At 39.8% G+C, this 23,061-nt stretch overlaps 1 protein-coding gene across 2 annotated transcripts in view; it reads left to right on the forward strand.

Annotated features, from left to right (window-relative positions):
• The window catches only part of prkar1b.L (protein kinase, cAMP-dependent, regulatory subunit type I beta L homeolog), a 147,892-nt gene that overhangs the window by 60,566 nt on the left and 64,265 nt on the right, over window positions 1-23,061 (forward strand). For both annotated transcript variants that reach the window (XM_018236407.2, XM_041577207.1), the window contains 2 exons: window positions 12,073-12,134; window positions 18,765-18,811. In XM_018236407.2, coding sequence (XP_018091896.1) covers window positions 12,073-12,134; window positions 18,765-18,811 — 109 coding nt within the window. The remainder of the gene's footprint in view (window positions 1-12,072; window positions 12,135-18,764; window positions 18,812-23,061) is intronic.

Raw genomic sequence — 23,061 nt, forward strand, 5'->3', positions numbered from 1 at the left:
AAAGGGCAATATTTATTTAGATATATATACCAGTTTGATATAAACTAAATGTTGCTTAAGTATTCATTTTGGGGGTATATTTTTCCTTTAACTTCTGCTTAATAATAGATTTTGAATGGCAAAGCATTTTAAAATTGACATAGAATTGTATAATCCAGGAAATATACTGAAAATATTTTAGGCATTGGCCATAAAGATTTCTCACATTTCTCTTGTTAAAATCCTTCTCCTAAGTCTGTGCTGAAGGCCACCTAAGGAAAACCGATCAGAAAGACATTCCTAATAAATTGACCTCTTAGGGAAATTTGCCTATCTAAGACATAACTTCCTAGATCAAAGGCATTTTGGGTCTTCCAATGGTTTTAACATAGTTGGAAACTGTCCACACTGCCTCAATATATACTCATTTATCATGCTTAGATTTTTTAATTTTAGGACAGAATGTGGTTTATCCATTCTTTAACTTTGAAAGAGTATTTATGTGATGGAATTTCTGGCAATATGCTCTTAAACTTTCTAAGTAACTAGAGCTCACAAGAGTGTTTTTTAGAAGGAATCTAATATTCTTAATGATATTTCCCTCGAGTACTGCATCTTTATTAAAAAACCTGCCATGTCTCAAGGCAAGGGTGGTTGTGTGTTCTTTCATTGTCAGCAGTGCCTTCATTAAAATTAATTTGGCATTTTCCTTTCCTTAGATGATAGTTCTGTCGTGCCTTGAGGAAATGCACAAAAAATGTGTTGTCCTCAGAAAGCATTCCAAATGTCTAAAAGTTTGAAGAGATAAGGAACCTATGTATTATCTTCTGGCTTGTGTCTTCTCATAGATCTGCAAGAAAATGACAATCTCACCAAGGCAAATTCTAAGCCTTTAGTATGTCTATAGCCCAAACAAGATTGTTTATAGTCAGAAAGGTCATTCTTATGGGGAAGAATGTCTTATGCTCCAGAATTTCTTGAATATTTTTAAAATATACAGTTAGCGATGGGCGAATCTGTGTCGCAGAATGCATTCAAGTCAATGGACGTCGAAAAAGTTTTTCCAATTTTCCAATTACAATTTTTATACGTGCGACTATTTTGTCCAAATTCATTAAGTCAATAGTCTTCCGAACAATTTTGATATGTGCCATTTTTTGACAAAGTGGATTTTTCGCTGCAGAATTTTCGCCACAGTTTTGCAAATTAATTCACTTGCGAAGAAACCCGGAAATTCGCTGCGAATTCATGTCTGGCGAACGTATTTGCCCAGCACTATATACAGTACATACTGTAATTCTTTCTTTGCATTGGATCCCTCTTATCTAAGTACAGATCAGTTGCGGACTGCATGACCATGCCCATTGCCCCTTTAAGATGTAGTAGAACTACAAAACACAGCTATTAAGTGCAAAAGTAGATAGAATGGATGCCAGGAGGTTCTTTGATGAAATAACAGGAAGGATTTATTATGCAAAGCAAATGTCCCCAGGTCTTACTCACATGACATAGGAGGTAACGGCAGATGGAATCACAGTGGACAGAGTGCCAAAATACAGTCAGATAGTTGTCACTCCCTAAAGTCTCAGCAGACAGGTGTACATCAATTCATACAAGACCGATGTTACCAATGTGGGGATCGGGATCAATCAATGTAGAGATTAGAACCTAGGTCCCTATCACTGAGTTCCCTACACTAAAGGCAACAACAAGGGAAGCCTTGTAGGAAGCTACTTCCTTCTACCAATCCTCGGTGGAGCGACAACTGCTCTTTCTGCTAAAACTCTCTGCCTCACTCTCCTAGAGAGTCTATTACAATTGACTGACTAAGCTAGCTATTCCTCGTTCACGGGGGTTGCCTGGTCCCAGACTTAAGCACCAAAGGTGTCAGGTCCCTTTGGGGTAAATGGCTTTACTGGGGCCTTGGTGATCCCAGGCTCAATGGGAAACACCTAGCAGCACAGACACCAGGAGCCAAAGAGGAAGAGGCCACTTCCTACACAACAATATATAGCAGTGTGGCAGGAAAGTGGTATTACACCCTTTGGCCTATAGCTGTAGTTGATATAAAATAACTGTTACAAGGGCTTATCATCATCATTTATTTATATAGCGCTGTCAAGATACGCAGTGCTTATGCCCAATAACAAAGGATATGAGAAAAGGGGTAGAGAATTAACTCTATAAGGATAGCAGATCCTATAGGTCCCTACACCAGCTTCACTGACACATGTAATAAAAGCAAGATATGCTGTATCTACCTAAGATCCGCACCGATATACTGGCACGCCTGCTAATGAAATGTGGCATAATATGTGGCAGTTGAAGAGGTTAAATCAGGACCAGATCTACATTTGTTCAGACATTATTCATGGCTCTGTGTTTTTTGGAACATGCGGTATCTGTGTTTAAGTCATTTTTTCATGGTATGAAAATACTTAAAAATAAAGAGGGGAAACTCGATCACCTCCGAGAATAGAATTAAACATTTGTCTTATGGCCTGGAACCAGGAAAGGTATTCCCTAGAGCAGAATATTTGACTGCTACCATTTTAACATATAGTACATTAACTCACAACAACCTTAAACATGATATATTTTGAAGATTTTGTTCTGTGACTGGGGTCTTTTTTTTTTTTACTGAGTTTGAATGTGGTGGTCTTCCAAACTAAGATGCATGATTGTAGTGACAGAGAATATTGCCTGTGTCTTGCTTTTAGTGTTGGGGGGTTGCATGCAGGCATGTGAGCTTACATTTGGTGGTTCCAAACTAAGACACATAAATTCAAGGATGGACAGTACTGTCTGTGTCAAAATATAGTCACATGAGGGCCCAACATGAAACGCACAGGGCGCTAGGAGATGGTGATTTTTTTAATGCAACTTTGAATAAAGTTTTTCACTTGTTATACGTTTGTGATCAGTTGCGGAATCCTTTGGAGTACCAATTTGCCCACTCTGTGACTGTCTATGGTTGCATGAGGGCCCTAGGATATGAATATGTATGTGCTGTTTTCCCAAATAAGCCTGATTTCAGAGATGGACAGTATTGTCTATGGGGAAAATTCACTAAAATTCGCCATCGGCAGGTTCGCTCACAGCGTAGATTCGCCAGGACATTGCTAATACACTAAAATCCGAAGTTGCGTCCAGGGCACCTAACGCTGGTGAAGCTGCGCTAGCGAAATGAAGTTGCGCTATTGTTGCCTAATTTGCATACGGCGGGAAGTTAAAGTTCAATAGACGTGGTATATTGCAGCAAATACATTACACTACACAAGCCCGGGAAACCTTAATAGAATAAAAAAAGTTGTTGTATTGCCCTACACATGAGCCCAGTGTATAGTTTATGTGCCATATGTTAGGAAATGTAGGGGGGAAGCCGGTTACCCCCCAAAAATTTTGATATTTTTCAGCCTATCACCCTGAAAAAGGAAAAGACGCCAGCGTTTTTTGGGACTGGTCTGAAGTAGCGAAGGCAAGTCTAGCGCAAGAGGTAACGTTCAATAAAATCCGCATCTTAGTGAATTTGCGTAGTTACGTCCATTCTCCAGAATGAAAATTCGCCAGGCATTAGGGAGCGAAGTACCACTAGAGTCTATCTCCTACGCTAGTGAAGTTACGCCTGCGTTAGTTACTTCGCCCTTTAGTAAATTTGCCCCCATGAATCTATGTAATGCTTTAATCCCTGGGGGTTGCATGAGGGCCCAAGGCCCCACAGGCAAAAAAAAAACTTTTATTATACCCTAAATTTCTTTTGTCGTATGTTTGTTATATCAAATAATTACTCTGTTGATATCAAATCACATGCTGTGACCTTCTGGGCCATGTTCACTTTTGGATTCTTGCTTAGGATTAGAACACGTAAAGAGACCTTAGAGAGTTGGTCAAGAACATTGTGACCAGCCTGTACCCGAGAGACAACAGCTGTTTATGCTAAGCAATATCTGTAAAATAAATCAGTCAAATTTTGATAGAATGTTGGAGCTATAATGCAACAGGAAAATAAATATTAATTTGGCTCGTAAAATTTATATAAGATAAATCTACAATATGCATTCCCTTGACAGAAATAAAGTAAAAAAAAAAATTCTGCCTTGTGTGTATGAGAACTAATCTCTGCTTATTGGACAGGTATGGGATCTGTTATTCAGAAAGCTCAGAATTATGGGAAGGCCATCTCTCATTTTAATCAAATAATTCAAATTTTTAAAAATGATTTCTTTTTTCTCTATAATAACAAAACAGTAGCATGTACTTGATCCTAACTAAGATATCATTAGTCTTTTTTTGAGGCAAAACAATCCTATTTGATATAATTAATGTTTAAGTGATTTTTTTAGCAGATTTAACGTATGGAGATCCAAATTACAGAAAGACTCATTTTCCAGGAAACCCCAGATCCCGAGCATTCTGAATAACAAGCCCTTAACCATATACCATATATTTGTTTTGTCTTTCCAAAAATATTACAAAATTAAAGTAAAACTAAAGCTAATTCAATGCAAGTTAATTCATATCAAATGGCATAGCCAAATGCATTTATAATAAAGAGGTAGTGTCAGCAAGAATATAATGCTCCATTTTCAGTTTGCCCCGTTCTATGAACCACAGTCTGCCTTGAGCTTTGTGGGAAAACATGTGTAACTTAAGCAGGTTGCTAATACAGTAAGTAGGGAGTGACAAATGCAATCAGTGTTAGAGAGACGAGAATTTTGTTTTGACCAGCTTGCTTTTTTATTGACCACACACAGAATAGCAAACTAGTTCAGATTTCTGTCTTTGCAGATGATGTTGCTGTTAGACTACTTTGGATGTATATATTGTGGGAATGTATATATATATATATATATATATATATATATATATATATATATATATATATATATATATATATATATATATATATATAATATAACATAGAACAAAAAGGGTCTCTCGCACACCTTTAACCGGTCATTAACAAGGTGCTGCTGCAATATGGGATATTTATTTGTCCTTGGGTAGTAAGCAGCGCACACCGGAATTTAAAAAAAATGCTAATTTATTATCAAAACTGTGAAAGCATGTTACAAGGATCGACGCTTCGTTCCGGATTTTGGACCGTTATCAAGATGATAACGTTATCATCTTGATAATGGTCCAAGATCCGGACCAAAACGTTGATCCTTTTAAAGTTTTGATAATAAATTAGCATTTTTTTAAAGTTCCGGTGTACGCTGCTTACTAGGACAAGTATATATATATATATACTATAAACATATACACATATGTTTGGGATGTTGGGTTGTTGATTTTGATAACAGCTTGTTAATGGACGTTCTGCTGTAGGAAAAATATTTTTATAATAAAAAATACACATTCTATAAAAGTCAACATAAAGAAAAACTCTGGCTTCTTTGGATACTATACAATTTGTATTGTATTGTATTATGTGTAACCATACCTCCCAACTGTCCCGTTTTTCGCTGGATAGTCCCAATATTGCCAGCTAAACCCTCTTTACTGGTTTCTTACTGAAATGTTTGAAAATAACATATTTGATCTGCTGCACTGACGCCAGTGCAATGTTTCTAAGGCTAGGGCGAAATGGGGCAGAAATCAGCTTGCAGGCTGATTTCAGTCCCAGACCACTAGCCAAATCTTCTTTGCGGATTTCAAAGAAGAAACTTGAGACTTCGCATTTCGAGCCAAAATCAGCCGAGTTTGTTCCAGCCAAAGCCTTCCGGACATGAGCAGACAAGAAGATTCCACTAGCGGTCAGGGGATAGTCTGGCCCTAGCTTATTTAAACTTAATTAAATAAGTGGCGTTTTGGTAGATAGCCCAGAATACTCAGCACCTGAGTTTGTAACTATTGAAGTTAAGCAAAGATACAATGGTAACTAGTAAAGATAAGCAAGTCGCTTGGGAGAACTGAGACTTACAGCTGAAAAGGCAGTTCACCTTCATTAGCAAAACTGTAATAACACATAAAACATGACCCTAAGGGTAATGGTACACTGTGAGAAATGGGGTCGGACTTTCCATAACCTGAAACATTTTGTAAAACAGACATGGTATTTAGGTGTGTGGCCACAGAATGGGTGTGGTCAAAAAAGTTTCACACTGGGGATGCACAGGAGATACAATCTCCATGAAAATTTGCATGAATAAAGGGTAGGGGACAGGGGGGACAAACGGCAGTGGGCCTAGGGGCGCCCGTTATGTAAATCCAGCCCTGAACAGCTTAGCTTTGGCCTGTGGGGCAGATGGTTGGATCAAAATTTGGAGTTTAGGAAAGAGCCCAATCCTGCAGAAATGAACGTCTTTCAGCCTCACTTTGCATTCTGACTGATCCCCAGAATGAAAGCAAATTGCTTATTGGGTGGCTCATCCATGAACCAAAGATCATACAGTTTTTTTTTCGAACTGGTTAAATATAAATCTGGATCTTCAGTGTGCATTTCCTGAGTATGCCAAATATTCTAAGGTCACAAGCTGTACTCATTGATGGTATTAAACATTTTATTTGAGTTTAAATGTAAGCTTAAAACTTTGGCAAAGCATGATGCCCACAGACAGATGTTGCTCGAAATTAAACAGTTCTACAGTTCTATTTCTTGTATAGTGGGATGACCAACTGCTTTTCGTTTGTTGCTGTGGAAGTAGCAGAGTGCGCTGACCAGATTCTATCCTTGTTGCATACTCTAAGGAAACAAAATGTAAACCCAAACTGCTGAGAAACTTTGGGTTTGATAATCAGATACCTATATATGTTTATTTTTTTTCAGGTGTGGAGGGTTTTGTTGCCCTTATAGCCACATTATCCTAAACCACCCCTTGCACCAGCTGTCTCAACACGGTTGTCTAAAGTTTCTGTTTGTAGTTAAAAGTATTATTGTTCATGTTTAAGTTCCTCAGTTATTTATATTTTGGGCTACCAGAATCCCAAAAGATGAATAGGTCTCTTGATTTTTTTTTGGACAGATTGGCAAAGTTATTTAGTTATTTAGTATAATGCCTGAGGCAGCAAAAAGTAGAAATCAATAGGATAACGTTGATAGGCATCAGAAAAGGCCCACTCAGTCCTCCTAACCTGCAGGCCTTTAAGAGCATTACTAATTACATCTGTTGCAGGTAAAAAAAAAAGAATGTAGTTTCTTACATTTCTAAACCATTTACTCCCTTGTGTAGCTCTTGTCAATAACCTTTCTCCCATTACAAAGTCTGACCTGGGTCACGTTCAGTTTTTGCAGTGTGGGATAGCGGACACAGTGTACATGCACAAACCTGCTGCAGAGAGCTAAGCATAACATTTTTATATGCCCCATGGGAAACAGGTTGGATAAATACATAGCAATGCTTTAAAATTCATGTCTAAACCTAAAGTCAAGCTTCCCACCAAGCATCACACAGTCGTCACAAGGAAACAAGCTAACATACTGGGTGACTGGGTTTGTTCTTTGGTGATAGGGAAGCATTGAAAGACCAAGGCTGCAACAATGTTCATGAGTCTCAAGTCAAGTTGTTCATGGTTTGCCAGGCACTTGCTTTGGGCAGCCCATTAGAAATGAGTAACCATATGGGCATCTATCACCGTTGTAGGCTGGTATGTATGTTGTATGTTTGGTGCCTCCATGTTTATATGCTCTCAATAACCCTGCCTTGGATAATTTGCGGCAGTAGGTCCTTTAAAAGCAGTAAGTTAAAAAGCAGCGCAGGCAGCCTGTAATGCTTCTTGAACATTGGCCACTTCTTGAAAGCAAATAGTTTAAATAGTGCTTATCTACTCTTGGAAACTATAAGAGTGCAGTTCTACTCTTGGAAACTATAAGAATTCAGCTTGACTCTTGCAACTATAAGAGTGTAGTTGAGTGCATTTTTACTCTCAGAAACTATAAAGGGGCAGTTCTACTCTTGGAAACTATACAAGTACAGTTCTATTCTTGGAAACTATAAGAGTGTGGTTCGATTCTTGCTACTAAAAGAGTGTGGTTCTACTCTTGGAAAATATAGGGGTACAGTTCTACTCTTGGAAACTATAAGGGTGCAGTTCTACTCTCGGAAACTGGAAGGATGCAGTTCTACATTTGCAAACTGTAAGGGTGGAAGTCTACTCTTGCAAACTGTAAGGGTGCGGTTCTACTCTTGCAAACTGTAAGGGTGCGGTTCTACTCTTGCAACCTGTAAGGGTGGAAGTCTACTCTTGCAAACTGTATGGGGTGCGGTTCTACTCTTGCAAACTGTATGGGTGCGGTTCTACTCTTGCAAACTGTAAGGGTGCGGTTCTACTCTCGGAAACTAAGTGTGCGGTTCTACTCTCAGAATCGATGAGTGCAGTTCTACTCTTGCAAACAATAAGAGTGCGGTTCTATTCTCAGAAACGATAAGAGTGTGGTTCTACACTGCAAAGCCTGGCAATGTGTGGTGTATTGTGCTGCTGTTTTTTACACAAAATAATAAATATGCCTCTAAAGGTGGCCATAGATGCACCGATAATGTCGTATGAAACAAAATTTTGTATGTTCTTCAGTGCGTGTATGGTGGGAGACAAGTGACCAATATCGGCATAAGACTTGGATATCGGTCAGCTCCTCGATTTGGAGTGACTTTCCCTCTATACACTACACATGGATACAAAGCTTGCTGTAGGCTCCTGGATAACAATTTCCCTTTATTTCTCTTAGTGTCTGCATTGTGAATAGATAATTACCTAGTGCAGGCTATTTCAAGGAGCTGGGTTGAATTATCTGCAAAATGTGGAATGATGGCAATTTGTTCTAACCCTGTGAGAGATGTGAGTGTCACTTCCAACTACCTGGGGCCTGTCATGTGTTCGACTCTGAGAAGCTGCTGATGTGTCATGGCAATGCAACTTGAAAGGCAGGATCTTTCTCAGCCGTGGGTTCTGTCTGTTTAGCAAGTCCAAACAGATCAAGCTTTAAATAAACATTAAGAAACCATACAAGCTTCTGATAGACTCACACGCTGCTCCCCCCTTTCAGACCCTTAGCATGTGCAGCGTCACACTTTCTGCAAAGCCATAAAATAAATATATGCTAAACATGCATTTCAGTGCATTCCTTCTAATAGTTTATCCAGGTGTGCTTCTGCCATGAGGCAAGGAAAGAAATTTGCTTCAGGACGCATTTAACCAGGAGCAGCAAAAATCTACATTTTGAAGAGGAAGTTAATTTCTTCCCCTTATTTTCAACAAGAAGTTCCACTCTTTGTTAAGGATTTCTAAAAAGGAAAGTCCCTGGTACTTGGATCGGAAGGTGGGGGGGGGGGCAAGTGACAGATGGGCAGTAGGAAGGGGCTAGACAAGATGGAACAGACCAAGATCTGAAGGCACTGGACAGAGTGGGTGAAGATGATAGAACAGAAGAGACATGAACAAGGTGGAGCTGGCATAGAAGCAGGACTAGGCAGGACAGAGTGAAGTGGTTATAGAAGCAGGACTAGGCAGGACAGGATGGTGCAGGCACAGCAGCAGGACTAAGCTGGACAGAATGAAGTGGGCATAGAAGCAGGACTAGGCAGGACAGGGTGAGGCTGGCATAGACAAAGAACTAGGCAGGACATGCGGAGGCTGGGCATAGAAGGAGGACTAGGCAGGGCAGGGTGAAGCTGGCATAGAAGCAGGACTAGGCAGGGCAGAGTGAAGCTGGCATAGAAGCAGGACTAGGCAGGACAGGGTGAAGCTGGCATAGAAACAGGACTAGGCAGGAAAGGATAAAGCTAGCATAGAAGCAGGACTAGGCAGGACAGGGGTGAAGCTGGCATAGAAGCAGGACTAGGCAGGGCAGGGTGAAACTGGCATAGAAGCAGGACTAGGCAGGGCAGGGTGAAGCTGGCATAGAAGCACAACTAGGTAGGACAGGGCAAAGCTGGCATAGAAGCAGGACTAGGCAGAAAAGGGTGAAGCTGGCACAGAAGCCAGACTAGGAAGGGCAGGGTGAAGCTGGCATAGAAGCAGGACTAGGCAGGACAGGGGGAAACTGGCATAGAAGCAGGACAGGGTGAAGCTGGCATAGAAGCAGGACTATGCAGGGTGAAGCTTGTATAAAAGCAGGACTAGGCAGGACAGGGTAAAGCTGGCAAAGAAGCATGACTAGTCAGGACAGGGTGAAGCTGGGATAGACACAGGACTAGGCAGGACAGGGTGCAGGTGGCATAGAAGCAGGACTAGGCAGGGCAGGGTGAAGCTGGTATAGAAGCAGGACAGGGTGAAGCTGGCATAGAAGCAGGACTAGGCAAGACAGAGTGAAGTGGGCATAGACACAGGGCTAGGCAGGACATGGTGAAGCTGGCATTGAAGCAGGACATGGTGAAGCTGGCATAGAAACAGGACTAGGCAGGACATGGTGAAGCTGGTATAGAAGCAGGACAGGGTGAAGCTGGCATAAAAGCAGGACTAGGCAGGACAGGGTGAAGCTGGCATAGAAGCAGGACAGAGTGAAGTGGTCATAGACATGGGACTAGCAGGAGAATGGACATAGATTCAGAACTGAGCAGGGCAAGGCAATTATAAGGCAAGGTAATGAAAAGGCAAAGCATTGAGGCCCTGCACAGTTTTGTCACACCATAGTATAACTTTATAATTACATGATGTACCTATACCTATCTGTGCCATTTTGGTTTGGAATTACTGTCACTGGTAAAAATATATTCTATAGGGAAAGTGTGTTTAGGGATGAGCAAATTAGGGATCAGCAGAGGCCGCAGGCTGCGATGGGGCCCTAAGCAGATGGCAAGGACTACACCTTCTGAACATGTGCTGTGTATCCTGTGCTGGATTCTTTATCCATTGAGTAGAAGCGCCCAGTGGGGCATGCTCTTGTGCTCATTGTGCTCATTGTGCTCTGCCTGGGGAAAAAGTAAATGTCCTTCACTGAGAGGTTTGCCAAGTTTAGGAATTTTTTTTCAAAGTTGTTTTTATTGTTTTCATGCTTCAAAAACACTAAAAATTACATAAAAACATTAAACTTAAAGTGACCCTTTCAAGGACAAAGCAGGGTACTAATCAGTACAGGCTGGTTGTGCATTATATCAGTAGTGGAAGGTGCTTTGTACATTAAATATCAGTGATATATGGGAGAAGGCGGGTGCGGGTCCGGAGTCAAGGTTTTCTCGACCCGCACATCACTAAATTGGATCGTGCCATCCCATGTGTATACAGTCTGCAGCAGAGTGCAAGCATTTAGGGCAAATCTCAGGAATGGAAAGGTTGATCAATTGTAATCTGTGGGGGTTTAAGTCGGTTCTGTGGAAAAATCGAAACTGGATAATTTTATCTTTTGAGCAGATCAGTACTGATTCTAGAATATCATTCAACATGATCGGGCGGTAGTTGGGGGCCACCTTTAGGTTTGGGTATGGGGCACAGCTGGTGACATCACTGGGTGTGGAGATGGCGTCACGGGGACATCGATATCGTCATGAGGAAGAGAGCGATAACATTGTGAGGGCGGGGATATGACACGGCAAATGGGGATTGGTCAATTACAGTTTCAAACTTGGAAAATCCTGCCCAGTCTTCCTAATTTGGAAAACCGGGTAGGTAGATTTGACTCAGGCAGCCTTTTCAAAAACTGGGCTGTCCGGGTCAAAACCAGACAGGTGGCAACCCTTCTCACTGACTTCTCGAAAATAAGACCCTACTGCATAAAATCACAAAGCATTGTAACAGGTTTTGTAATAAATGTTTGTAACAGGTCTAGTCACCCATAGCAGCCAATCAGACTCATCTGGTCAACTTGCTTATAGGTCACTATGGGTTACTTGAGCAAACTTATATTACATTTTGCCAATGTATATAATTAGTATAATCCTTTCCATGCTCATACATTGCTACTGTGTTGCCTGCCCATACATTTGGAGTCTACAGATTAGCAAACCTTACAACATGATTTAGCTGCTTTTCACATATACCACTCGGCGCCCTGTTGTATTGCCATAAGCAGAATTTATAACATGCCGGGATATTTAGAGGTGCTACTTTAAGGTATGCAAAACATTCACACATGCACTGAGAAATAGAAAGCTCACAAATTCATAAAAAAAAAATCATAGGGAAAACATTCCATTATTTCTCTGTTTTCTCTTTCAGTGATATATTTGATGCCATGTTCCCTGTCAATCACATTGCCGGAGAGACAGTCATACAACAAGGTACGTTTCATTTGTGATTGTGTTACAGAGAGTGATTTACTCCAGCTGCTAATTCCTGTTGTCTTAGATGGGAATTTCCACCGCCATTCTGCTAGCTTTAGAGAATACATTGCATGCCTCCTCAGGTTCATTGAGCCTAATAAAATTGCAGCTGCATATGCATAGGCTTAGGAAAGCCCACTACTACGGCGTTTCATTGCAGAACATAATAATGGCACCAGTACAACCTCACATATAACTAACCCCCACGGTAAGTAAAGTCGTATCAAATAATAAGCTGTCCACAGGCTTGTGTTAATATGATATGCCTAGTGTGCCAACAGGTGCAGCTGGTGCTGACAGCAAATCATTCTCTTGGATAAACAGCAGTGGCACTAATGCACTCGCTTTCATGGGTTTACTTATAAATATATATATATATACAAATAATATCATAAATAATGTTTTCTATTTCTGTATTTTGTCGATGATAATTTACGTTGTATACCGTACATATGTAAATTGTTCCTGGAAATGTTAACACATTTTGTTGTACTATACAGAAACTCTATTGTGTCAAGATTATACATATTTAATTGGGGAAGTATACTTTATATTCATGAATAGCCCGATACCCAGAATACTCCGAATACTCGGGACCTGGGGTTTTCCAGATAAGGGATCTTTCTGTGATTTGGATCACCATACCTTAAATCAACAAAAAAAATTTTAAACTCATTAAATAAACTCAGTAGAATTGTTGTTCTTTCAACAACGATCAGTTATATCTTAGTTGGGTTCAAGTGCAAGGAACTGTTTTATTATTACAGAAAAAAAGAAAATAATTTTTTAAAATGTGAGTTATTTGATTAACATGTAGAACTTTCCAGACAAGGGATTCCATACCTATAATAGTACTTGTGTAGGACATACATTCTTACTATGCTTTTAAAAAAGAAATCTATTTATATCTATGTTTATTTGTTCTACTAAACAGTGCGGAAAGGTGGAATTGAAAGTATGGGATCCGTTATCTGGATACCCGTTATCCAAAAAGCTCAGAATAAACCAGATTTTTAAAATGGTTTCCCTTTTCTCTGTAATACTCAAGCAGTACCTTGTACTTGATCCAAACTAAGCTATTATAAGGCGCAGGCGCCAATTCGCTAGCGAACTGGCCCGTCGATAGCATTCATTCACACTATCACCAGGCGACTTTTCGCTCTGGCGAACGATCATTACTCCGCAAATTCACTAAAGTGCGGATTTTACTGAACGTTACCTCTTTCGCCAAAGTTAACGTTGCCACCTCAGACCAGGAGAAGTGCTTAAAAGAAGCTAGATCTTCCTCAATCATCTGTCACTCACATCATATCCTGTGTGCCAAAAATGCATAAAAGTTCAAAAAACTCTTTTCTTTTTTTAAGCGGGATTGCCTGCAAAAGTCCTAACTTAGACTTTTTAGGGTAACCGGTTTTCTCCACACATTTTACAACATATGGAACATTAATTTTGCAGTGGGCTCATGTGTAGGGCATTATATTAACTCTCTTGTCTTTATTAAAGTTCCATGGACATGTGTAATAAAAAGTGGTAACTTCAAGCATTTGCACCAACATTTATAATAAAGATGTCCATCCAACTTTAAATTTTCCGCCGTATGCAAATTGACCTAAGTGCAAGTTCACTAGTGAATTTTTGGTAGGCTCAATTGAACGCTAGCACATGAAATGCTCGCACAGCCAAAGTAATGCTAGCGAAATGTTGCCGGTGTTTGATGCCCGGGACGAAACTCCGTATTTTAATGAATTAGCGCATTTGCACCTGGCGAAGTGGTGCAAGTTGTACGAAGCTGAGGCTGGTGAAAATTCTCCATTAGTGAATCTGCCCCAAGGTATGAAGAAGATCCAGCGCACTACCTCACGCAGGCGCAAGAGCGCTGGCATGCAAGCGCCAGAGCACTGGGGAGCAGCAAGTCCCCAGTGCTCCCCATAGAGCGGCTGGGCAGCATGGCGCCCCAAAAAATGTGCCGCCCTAGGCCTGGGCCTATGTGGCCTTGGCACAAATCCATGCCTGAGAAGATCCAAATTACGGCAAGATCCCTTATCCGAGAAACCCCAAGTCCAAAGCATTCTGGATACCAGGTCCCATACCTGTACTTTAATTTTGTCATTGTTACGACCTCTTTGACTCTTCAGAGCAAATGTGGGTAGGGGTGTTTTTTAAATATCTTCTGTTTGGTGGCCTATTCCTTATCTACATATCATGTGAAGCATGTATGAGAGAGATATTCTCTTGGCATTCATTTATGGTTCTAGTTTATATTGGGAGGAGAGAGTTCTTTAAAAAGAAAAGAAAATAGGGATGTAAGCATTCATTTACTTTATCGAAATTAGGAAATCCACACAAAGATGTGGCAGTTGCATGTGAGGTGTTTATACAAATGGCCTGTAGATGCGTACTAAGTTACATGTTGCAGACATCAAACTTCCACAAAATACTGTGCCTACAAAATCATCTACTGCTGACATTGTGAAATGTCAACAAGCCAAATGCAAGGCTTATACTGACAGAAAACGTGGTGCCAGAGAAGTGCACTTTCAGCCTGGATCTTTAGTCAGAATTAAGAAACCAGGAATACTGAAACAAGGACAATCTAAATTTACTACATTTCTTGAAGTGAGATGCCAGCGAGGACCATACACATATGAACTGTCTGATGGATGCATATGGAATGCAAGTCGTCTTGCTCGAGTTAGATATGATTTTGGAGAAGCTCCATTTGATGAAGGACATTTTCCTACTCCTGATGTCAACTGCAATAGGCCTGAAGAAAGTGAACCTATAAGGCATACTGAGAGAAACATAAAACTACCTACATGGACCAAGAACTTTGCTATGTGAAGAATGTATAAAATTGTTTTAAAATGCATAATGTTTAATTGTTGCTGTTTATTATAGTTGTCCAAATGCTTTCCTACTATAGGGGGGAATATGTGGTGTTTATACAAATGGCCTGAAAATGTCACTGTGCTCAAGACTTATACGGTGCATATATGAAGTTACTGTTGAAGTGTAATGGCTGCGAGCCTGCTAATAAAGCACTGTTATACTCTACTCATACTCGGCTACCAAAACATAACAGCAGCAGTTGTAAATAAAGCCCAGCAAAATAAGGGGGTGACAGAAGTTCTGTCTGGAGAAGGCTGAAGAGACTGTAGTATCCTGGCCTGATCTCTATGTTTTTGACTCAGAATGACTGTCACCTGTCCAAACCACCATCTCTTCCTAATTCTGCTTGACCCCTGCCTTTGGGTCTAGTTCTCTTAAGCATCACTTTGCCCTGCCTTGCTTTTGTCATGTCTGCTTGGATCTACGTCAACTCCATCCTTGTCCAATACATGGTATTATCCCACAAAGCCTTGAAATTCATGGTTTTCAACCTGCACCAGAGATTAATTGTGTAAGTATGGAAGACTGCTTAAAAGCTTCCGAAAACAGGATGCGGTTTTTGATGTCTCTCCATAGATTAGGCTTTTTTTTTTACAAACATGTAAAAACCAGAGATGAAAATTGTTTTTCATTTCTTTTTGAATTTGAAATAAAAAACATCACCCACACATTTTTGAAGAGAAAGCCTATACACTAGAGAAATGTATATTTATGTTCCATGTTAGCTAACGTATCCTTACACGCCACCAGAGATAATCCTTGCGCGTAGCTTGGGAGCAGGCATTGAGCAATAGCATATACACGCACTTCATAATTTACAGTACTTTTTAACAAAGGCTGAATTTCAGAGTATAACATTTCGTTTTCAGAACAGTCTCTCTGTGTCAGCTCAAGTTACCTGTCTTCAGTGTTTATAACTGGGAAATGATTGACTTCTTAGATAATCATGTTCTCTTCCCAGTAATTTACTCTGCCAGTGCCTGCGATACAGAGCAAAAACTTCACTGTGGCTTTGGCAAAGAACCCTGAACTTTAACAAAAACAATGTATTCAAACCTCGGGGGACCCAGCTGTCTCTTGTGACAGAGCCAAATATGGTATCATCGTATTGCGGAGGTTTCTTGGGATGTGTGTTCTTTTTTTGTTGATAAGGTTAAATTATGATAAACTTTAAGAACAAGCAGGTTTGTTCAGCGTAAGTACCAGGCTCCCTACCTTTAAATTTGGTGTTTGTTTTCTTATAATTACCTATTACCAACTGATTTACTGGAGAAACATAAGGCAGCATCTTATGGTTTCCCAGTGTAGATTACGTAGCTGTAAGTAGTTTACTGTTGGATTACACATATTTCTAGCTATAGATATGCCCTAGTGTATTCATTTTGCCATTTGCTTGTTACAGCCATACAGTGTTAAAAAAAATCCCTTTCCCAAATGATAATGCAGTTCTGTGTTTCTACCTTTGGTAGTAGTCTCTTCACCCTGGTCCAATAAGCAGACTATAGGGGCAGATTCCCTAAAGGGCGAAGTGGTTAACGCTATTGTTTATTCGCTAGAGTTACCGCCTGCAGGGACTTTGCCGATTTCCTACCTAACGGGCGCAGGCGTCACTTCGCTAGCGAAGGAGATAGACGCTAGCGTTGCTTCACACTCTAACGCCAGGCAAATTTTCGATCTGATGAATGGACATAACTCCGCAAATTCACTAAGTTGCAGATTTTACTGAACGTTACCTCATTCACCAGACTTGCCTTCACCAGCTCAGACCAGGCAAGGTGCAATGGAGTGAAAAATTTTTCTAAGTCCCAAAAAACGCTGGCATATTTTCCTTGTTTTGGAGGGATAGCCTGCAAAGGTCAGTAAAAATTATTTTGGGTAACCAGGTTCCCCCCTCCATTTTCTAACATATGGAACATAAACTATACACTGGTTTCATGTGTAGGGCGTAGCGTTGTCCCAGTGAATTTACGCCTGGCGAAGTGTTGCAATGGCTGCGAAGCCGTCGCTGGCGAGTTTTCGGCGGTTAGGGAATTTGCCCCCTTGTGAACAGCTGACGTAGTGTGTATTTAAAGGGGCAGTTCATGTTATAGAATGGTCAATTCTAAGCAACTTTTCTATTCATCTTCATTATTTATTCTTTAAAGTGTTTTAATTATTTGCATTTTTCTTGTAACTCATTCCAGTTTAACCTTTAGTATGTTATAGAATAGTACATTTTCAATTCGTCTTCATTGTTTAATCTTTATAGTTTATTAATTATTTGCCTTTTTCTTCTAACTCATTCCAGCTTTCAAATGGGAGTCACTGATCCCATCTAAAACAAATGCTCTCAAGCTACATATTTAGTGTAAACGCTAGTATATTGATATTCCAGTCTCTTATTCAAATCAATTTTTGAAATTTGAACCCTAGCAATGAGATTGCTGAAGTTGCAAACTGGAAAGCTGCCGAATAATAAGCTAAACTGAAAATTGTCTCAGAATATCACTGTCTATCTCATACTAAAAGTTAATTCAAAGGTGAACAACTCGTTTAATATATCACTGGAGAAGATCGTGTGCTGACTTGCAGACCATGGCAGCCCATTATTGTCCATTGGGTCACCCTTGTGGGTGCATTGCTTTTAGATTTCTAAAAAAACTGTGTATGGGTCAATTAATTCATTCATTTATTTATTCATTCATTCACAAAGGGGGTTATTTATCAAAGTCCGAATTTATCTAAATATTTTCTGCTACAAACTCCGATCAAATCCGCTCGGGTTTTTTACACTTATTTATTAAAGATTTACATTTTCCCGAAAATTTGCTTTGCGGGGAAAAAATCAGATTTTCAAGAATTTTTCTAACCTTTTCATCTGATTTTTCGTAATTTTCACCCCGAAAACTTCAGGGTATTGCCGAAACCCAGCGCACATCAAAAAATCATTAGGACTTCTCCCATTGACTTATATGCAACCTCGACAGGTCTGAGATGCCGGATTTTCAGATTCTAACTTTTCTATCCTCGGGGTTTAATAAATTCCGAAAAATTTGTGATTTTTAAAAAGTCCGATTTTATAAAAAAAAAAATCACAATTTTTTTGTGATTTTTGCATTCGGAGTTTTGTAAATAACCCCCGTAATGTAGGCCTTGCGTCACTAAAGTCTGGACACCCCTGTGTTAAAGTAAAGACAAATATAATCTCATGTATTGCTTGTACTGTCACATCCATAGATTGATTTGCTCATCAGTTGCTCTTTAATATCTGCCTGTTGTTCTTCTCCCTCACTGTGTTCTGGCCATACTCGCACAGATATTTAATTTTGTATGATATTTATTGTCATAAATTAAATGTAAATTGCTGCCTAACTTCTGGTGTTACATAAGTAAATGATAATGATGATGAAGTAGTGAGAGGTGATTTATTCATGCTCACCAACCTACTCTTTAAGTCTGCCAGATGTGAGATGTCTGTGCTGTCATTTGTTATTTGCTATAATTCTCTGTCACACAAATATCTTTATTTATGTAACCGTCTTTTGCAGTCACTGCTCTCTCATACCACTGGCTATGCCTGGCAGTCACTAGATTATGTTATAAACAAGTAGCTCCAACAATCTGTGCAACTGTATTAAAAAAACCCAACAACCTACGTGTATCAGAAATGCCTGAAGAATATGTTTTAATTGATTACATTTTTGTTTATTATCCCTGTAGGTGACGAGGGAGACAATTTCTACGTCATTGATCAGGGAGAAGCCGACGTGAGTATTTTCGTACTCTCTAAACATGAGCTGTTTTGTGCAACATCTCTATCCACAAATATGAATTTGCTGCCTGCTCAGAATAGGATTCAGTTTAGGATAAAAATGTTGGGGGGGGGGGGGGTGCAGATTTAATAGGAAAATGACAAGACTTAGTTTATCCTACGGTGTCAGGCAAAACCTGGCAAGATCACCGGCATATTAACCAGTGAAAGAGTGAGAATTGGTTGCCGGTACTATTCCAGAATCATGTAAACAGAACAAAGTAGCAATATTCATGCCTTTTATGAAGCCCATTGGGGATTATGCTTCTAATTGCTTTGGATCAGGCACAATATGCAAGTCTAGAAGCAAGTTGTGTATTGATACTCTTGCTTGCTTTTGTGCTTGGCTCATGCTTTTCATGTCCTTTTCTCCCCAAGCTTAATTCTGCTGTGTGCTTGGCCCTATTGTTTGAATTGTGTGCAGTGCTTGAATTGGAGTGAAAAAAGCGAAGGTATGTGTGGTGAGCGTAGCGCGGTGTGCTAACACAAGCCCCTCCCACAAGCATAAGCCACACCCATTGTTATAAAAAGACTCGCACATCAATACTTTCTGGTTTCGCCCTCTTTAAAGCAAAGCAATTTTGCTATTTCCTTTTTGGTATTTCCGTCTAATGCACAATTTGATGCCCAATATACATAGATTTCCGTATGTGACCTGTAGGGACCCCAATATGAAAATTGTGCATGTGACTTTTCTTGGCTGAAAATTCAGCTACTGCAAACACAGCACCTTGCCTGTGTATTGTTTGTCATAACATCGCACAACCCCATCTTATTCGATATTACCCAAGATTTTTTTATATACTGTGTATCATTCTATCCCTATTCCGTAATTCCTTCATTTTCTCTTTTTGTTTCCCCTGTTTTCTTCTTCTTTGCTTTTCTCTATAACCCTCTCTGATGCCTCCACCATCTTTATCTGTTTATCACTTCTCTATCTTTTCTACTTCTCTCCCAGCAATATTCTCTCTCCTTTTATCCTCTATATATTTAACTGTATTATATTTTACCTCTGCATTCTAATTGCATGCAGAATTGTAGAGGAGCCAAAGAAAATTCCGGGATTCAAAATTATTGCAACCTTACTGAGGGGATACTATTTCACAGAAATAAAGAAGTGAAGGGATGGCATCCCTGTGTATTCTTCCCCCATTCCAGCACTGATTAAGTGTTTTAACAAGGCCATACGTTTGGGAGTTGCACCATGGCTGAAAATTTTGGTAAAATGCTGGAAGTAGTCCAGAATGTTTTCATTGTAAATATGCACTTAGACCTTAAGGACCTTCTTTACCGTTGGCAGTAGATGGAAGCTCCATCTGCCACATCATTAATCTTTGTCATTTCTATGCCATTGATTAGGAAAAAACATGGGTATATAACAAAATGTAGTTTTCTGTGGTTGAGTGAGTAGAGATTGAGCCCATAAGTCACTTTTATATGTACTGATTTAGTATTGGGTCCCTATTTTATTTATAATTAACTAAAGAACAGCATTCAACGTCCAGTAGCCCTAGGTATTGGTCATTTAAATATGATAATCCAACATACTACAGGTATGGGGCCTGTTATCCAGAATGCTTGGAACCTGGGGGGTTCTGGATAACAGATCTTTCCATAATTTAGATCTTCATGCCTTAAGTCTATTAGAAAATCATGCAAACTTTAAATATACCCAACAGACTGGCTTTGCTTCCAGTAAAGATGAATTATATCGTAGTTGGGAACTTGGGATCAAGTACACAGTACTGTTTTATTATTACAGAGAAAAGGGAAATCATGTTTAAAAATTTGGATTATTTGGATAAAATGGAGTCTATGGGAGATGGTCTTTCCATAACTCAAAGCTGCTGGATAAGTTTCCGTATAACGGATCCTATACCTGTATAAGGATGTGGGAGAAATGTACATGTATTTGAAAAGGTCCAAAACGTCTCCGTGCAGTCATGAACTGAAATATTTGATTGGTTGGTCATGTACCCTGGTGGGGATGGGGGCAGCCAGTAGGCCACTCATTTGATGTTAATGATAATTTTAATCATGGATATGCCTGGAACCTTAGAATTTTGACTATTGTGGCCATGTTTTCCTATACAGTGTGTATTTTACTTTCGGAGGCTCAACTTAATTCCTGACCCCAAAAGAAGGGGTGAATTTTAAAAACCATAGACTGGCACTGCACAAGTTAAAATTTCTTCACCATTGCTTATGTCAGAATTTTGCCCTTTGCTATATTCGTCAATAACATAAATTGATTCTGTAGAACACAATGTATGTGCACCTCCTATTATTTATACGGATGGTTTGTGAAGTGGCTTTCAAGCAGAACATATTGGACTGGGAGCACTGAATTGTAATGTACTGTTTGTATTTTTAGGACATTCTGCATCAAGGTGAATGTAATGAGGTCTGTGGTTTGTCAGAGGGAGGGCCGCAGATTGCCCACCCTGGGGCTACTTTTATATAACATGTCAAACATTATTTCATTTAGCAGGTTTCATTTAAGATGGATCTGCCAGTACCTAATTATTAATTCTTCATTCAAAACCGCAACAGCAACAATTTACACGAATATTAATGATTATTTGCCAGTGCTACTTTGTTTAATGTTAATGTTTTTTTCCCCGTCTCTTAAAATTGTGATGGCCCATTGCCACCTGTGGAGACTGGAAATGAGAGCAAGCTTTTCCTGTTTTCTAATACTGTACCTTGGCTCCTCAATACTAATATTTAGCAAGAGGCAGCATTTAACTAGCACTGCTTAAGGACAATATAGATAATCATGCTAATGTTCTGGTTATAACTGATACAATTAGGTTAATGGTCGTCATTGTTTAAGTGGCACCATCCAGTCACTGAATAATATTCTAAATTGCAGTGTCCAAAAAAGTATATATTTTTTTGCAGCTCGTCAGCTCTGTTGAAGACCATGGTATCCTGGTGAGTTTAGGCCTCTAGAAGATAAATTAAATTATGGATGCTTGAGGCTAGTGCCACTATGGGGCAAATTGACACAGGCGAACATTCACCAGCGTGACGTCATTTCGGTAGTTCGCCGTTTTGCTAACGGTCGCTGCCGTAATTTCACTAGCGAAGGAGATAGACTGTAGTGGTACTTCGCATTCTAATACCTGGCAAATCTGCGCAGATTTTACAGAACGTTACCTCTTGCGCCAGACTTGCCTCCGCCACCTCAGGCGAAGTGCAATAGAGTAGATAGGACTTCCTCAAAAAATAGTTGAAAAAAACGCTGGCCTTTTTCAGGGTGATAGGCTAAAAAATAGTGTAATTTTTTTTTGGGGTAACCGGCTTCCCCCCTACATTTCCTAACATATGGCACATAAACTATACACTGGGCTCATGTGTAGGACAATATAACAACTCTATTTTATTTTATTAAGGTTCCCTGGGCTTGTTTAGTGTAATGTATTTGCTGCAACATATACGTCCATTGAACTTTAACTTCCCACCGTATGCAAATTAGTCAACGCTAGCACAACTTTGCTAAGCTTGGTGCAGTAAGGCTAGCGCATGTTTGCCAGCATTCGGCGCCCTGGACGCAACTTCGGATTTTAGTGAATTAGCGTTGTCCTGGCGAATTTACGCGTGGTGAAGTGTTGCGTAGGAGCCAAGCCGCCGCTGTCGAGTTTTCGGAGGTTAGTGAATTTGCCCCTATGTCGGTCCAGGTTCAGAAATATGGACCAGGTTTTGACATGAAAAATGCATACTTGCATGCTTTGATGCCAAAATCCACTCTGTGTGCCTGCACCCGGCCCAACACAGCGGATCTGGGTGTAGTCACAAGATAATAGAAATGTGGATGAACAACCATGTGCAAAAAACCAAAGTCACCCCTACACAGAGCGACCATACAATCAATATACCATACAAAAGGTTATGCGCTCTCAAAAGAATTTTAGAAATATAGACTCAGGTGGTATCAAAAAAGAAATCTTTTACTGTTTAAAACAATTGGCAAAATACAATTGTTAACAAAAGTTACGTTTATACAGCAATAGGGTATTTATATGTTTGGCACATCAGAATCCCCTTGACAAAGGCATTTGTGCCGAAACGTTGGGGCTTTTATCATTTGTGGCAAGTATATCCGCTCCTTGTTGCTTCTTTTTTCTGCTTTGTACAAACCTTTGGGTGGTTTGTATACTATTACTTTGTATATCATTACTGTATAAACGTAACTTTTGCTAA

Source organism: Xenopus laevis, chromosome 9_10L, assembly GCF_017654675.1.
Source record: "Xenopus laevis strain J_2021 chromosome 9_10L, Xenopus_laevis_v10.1, whole genome shotgun sequence".
NCBI lineage: Eukaryota > Metazoa > Chordata > Amphibia > Anura > Pipidae > Xenopus > Xenopus laevis.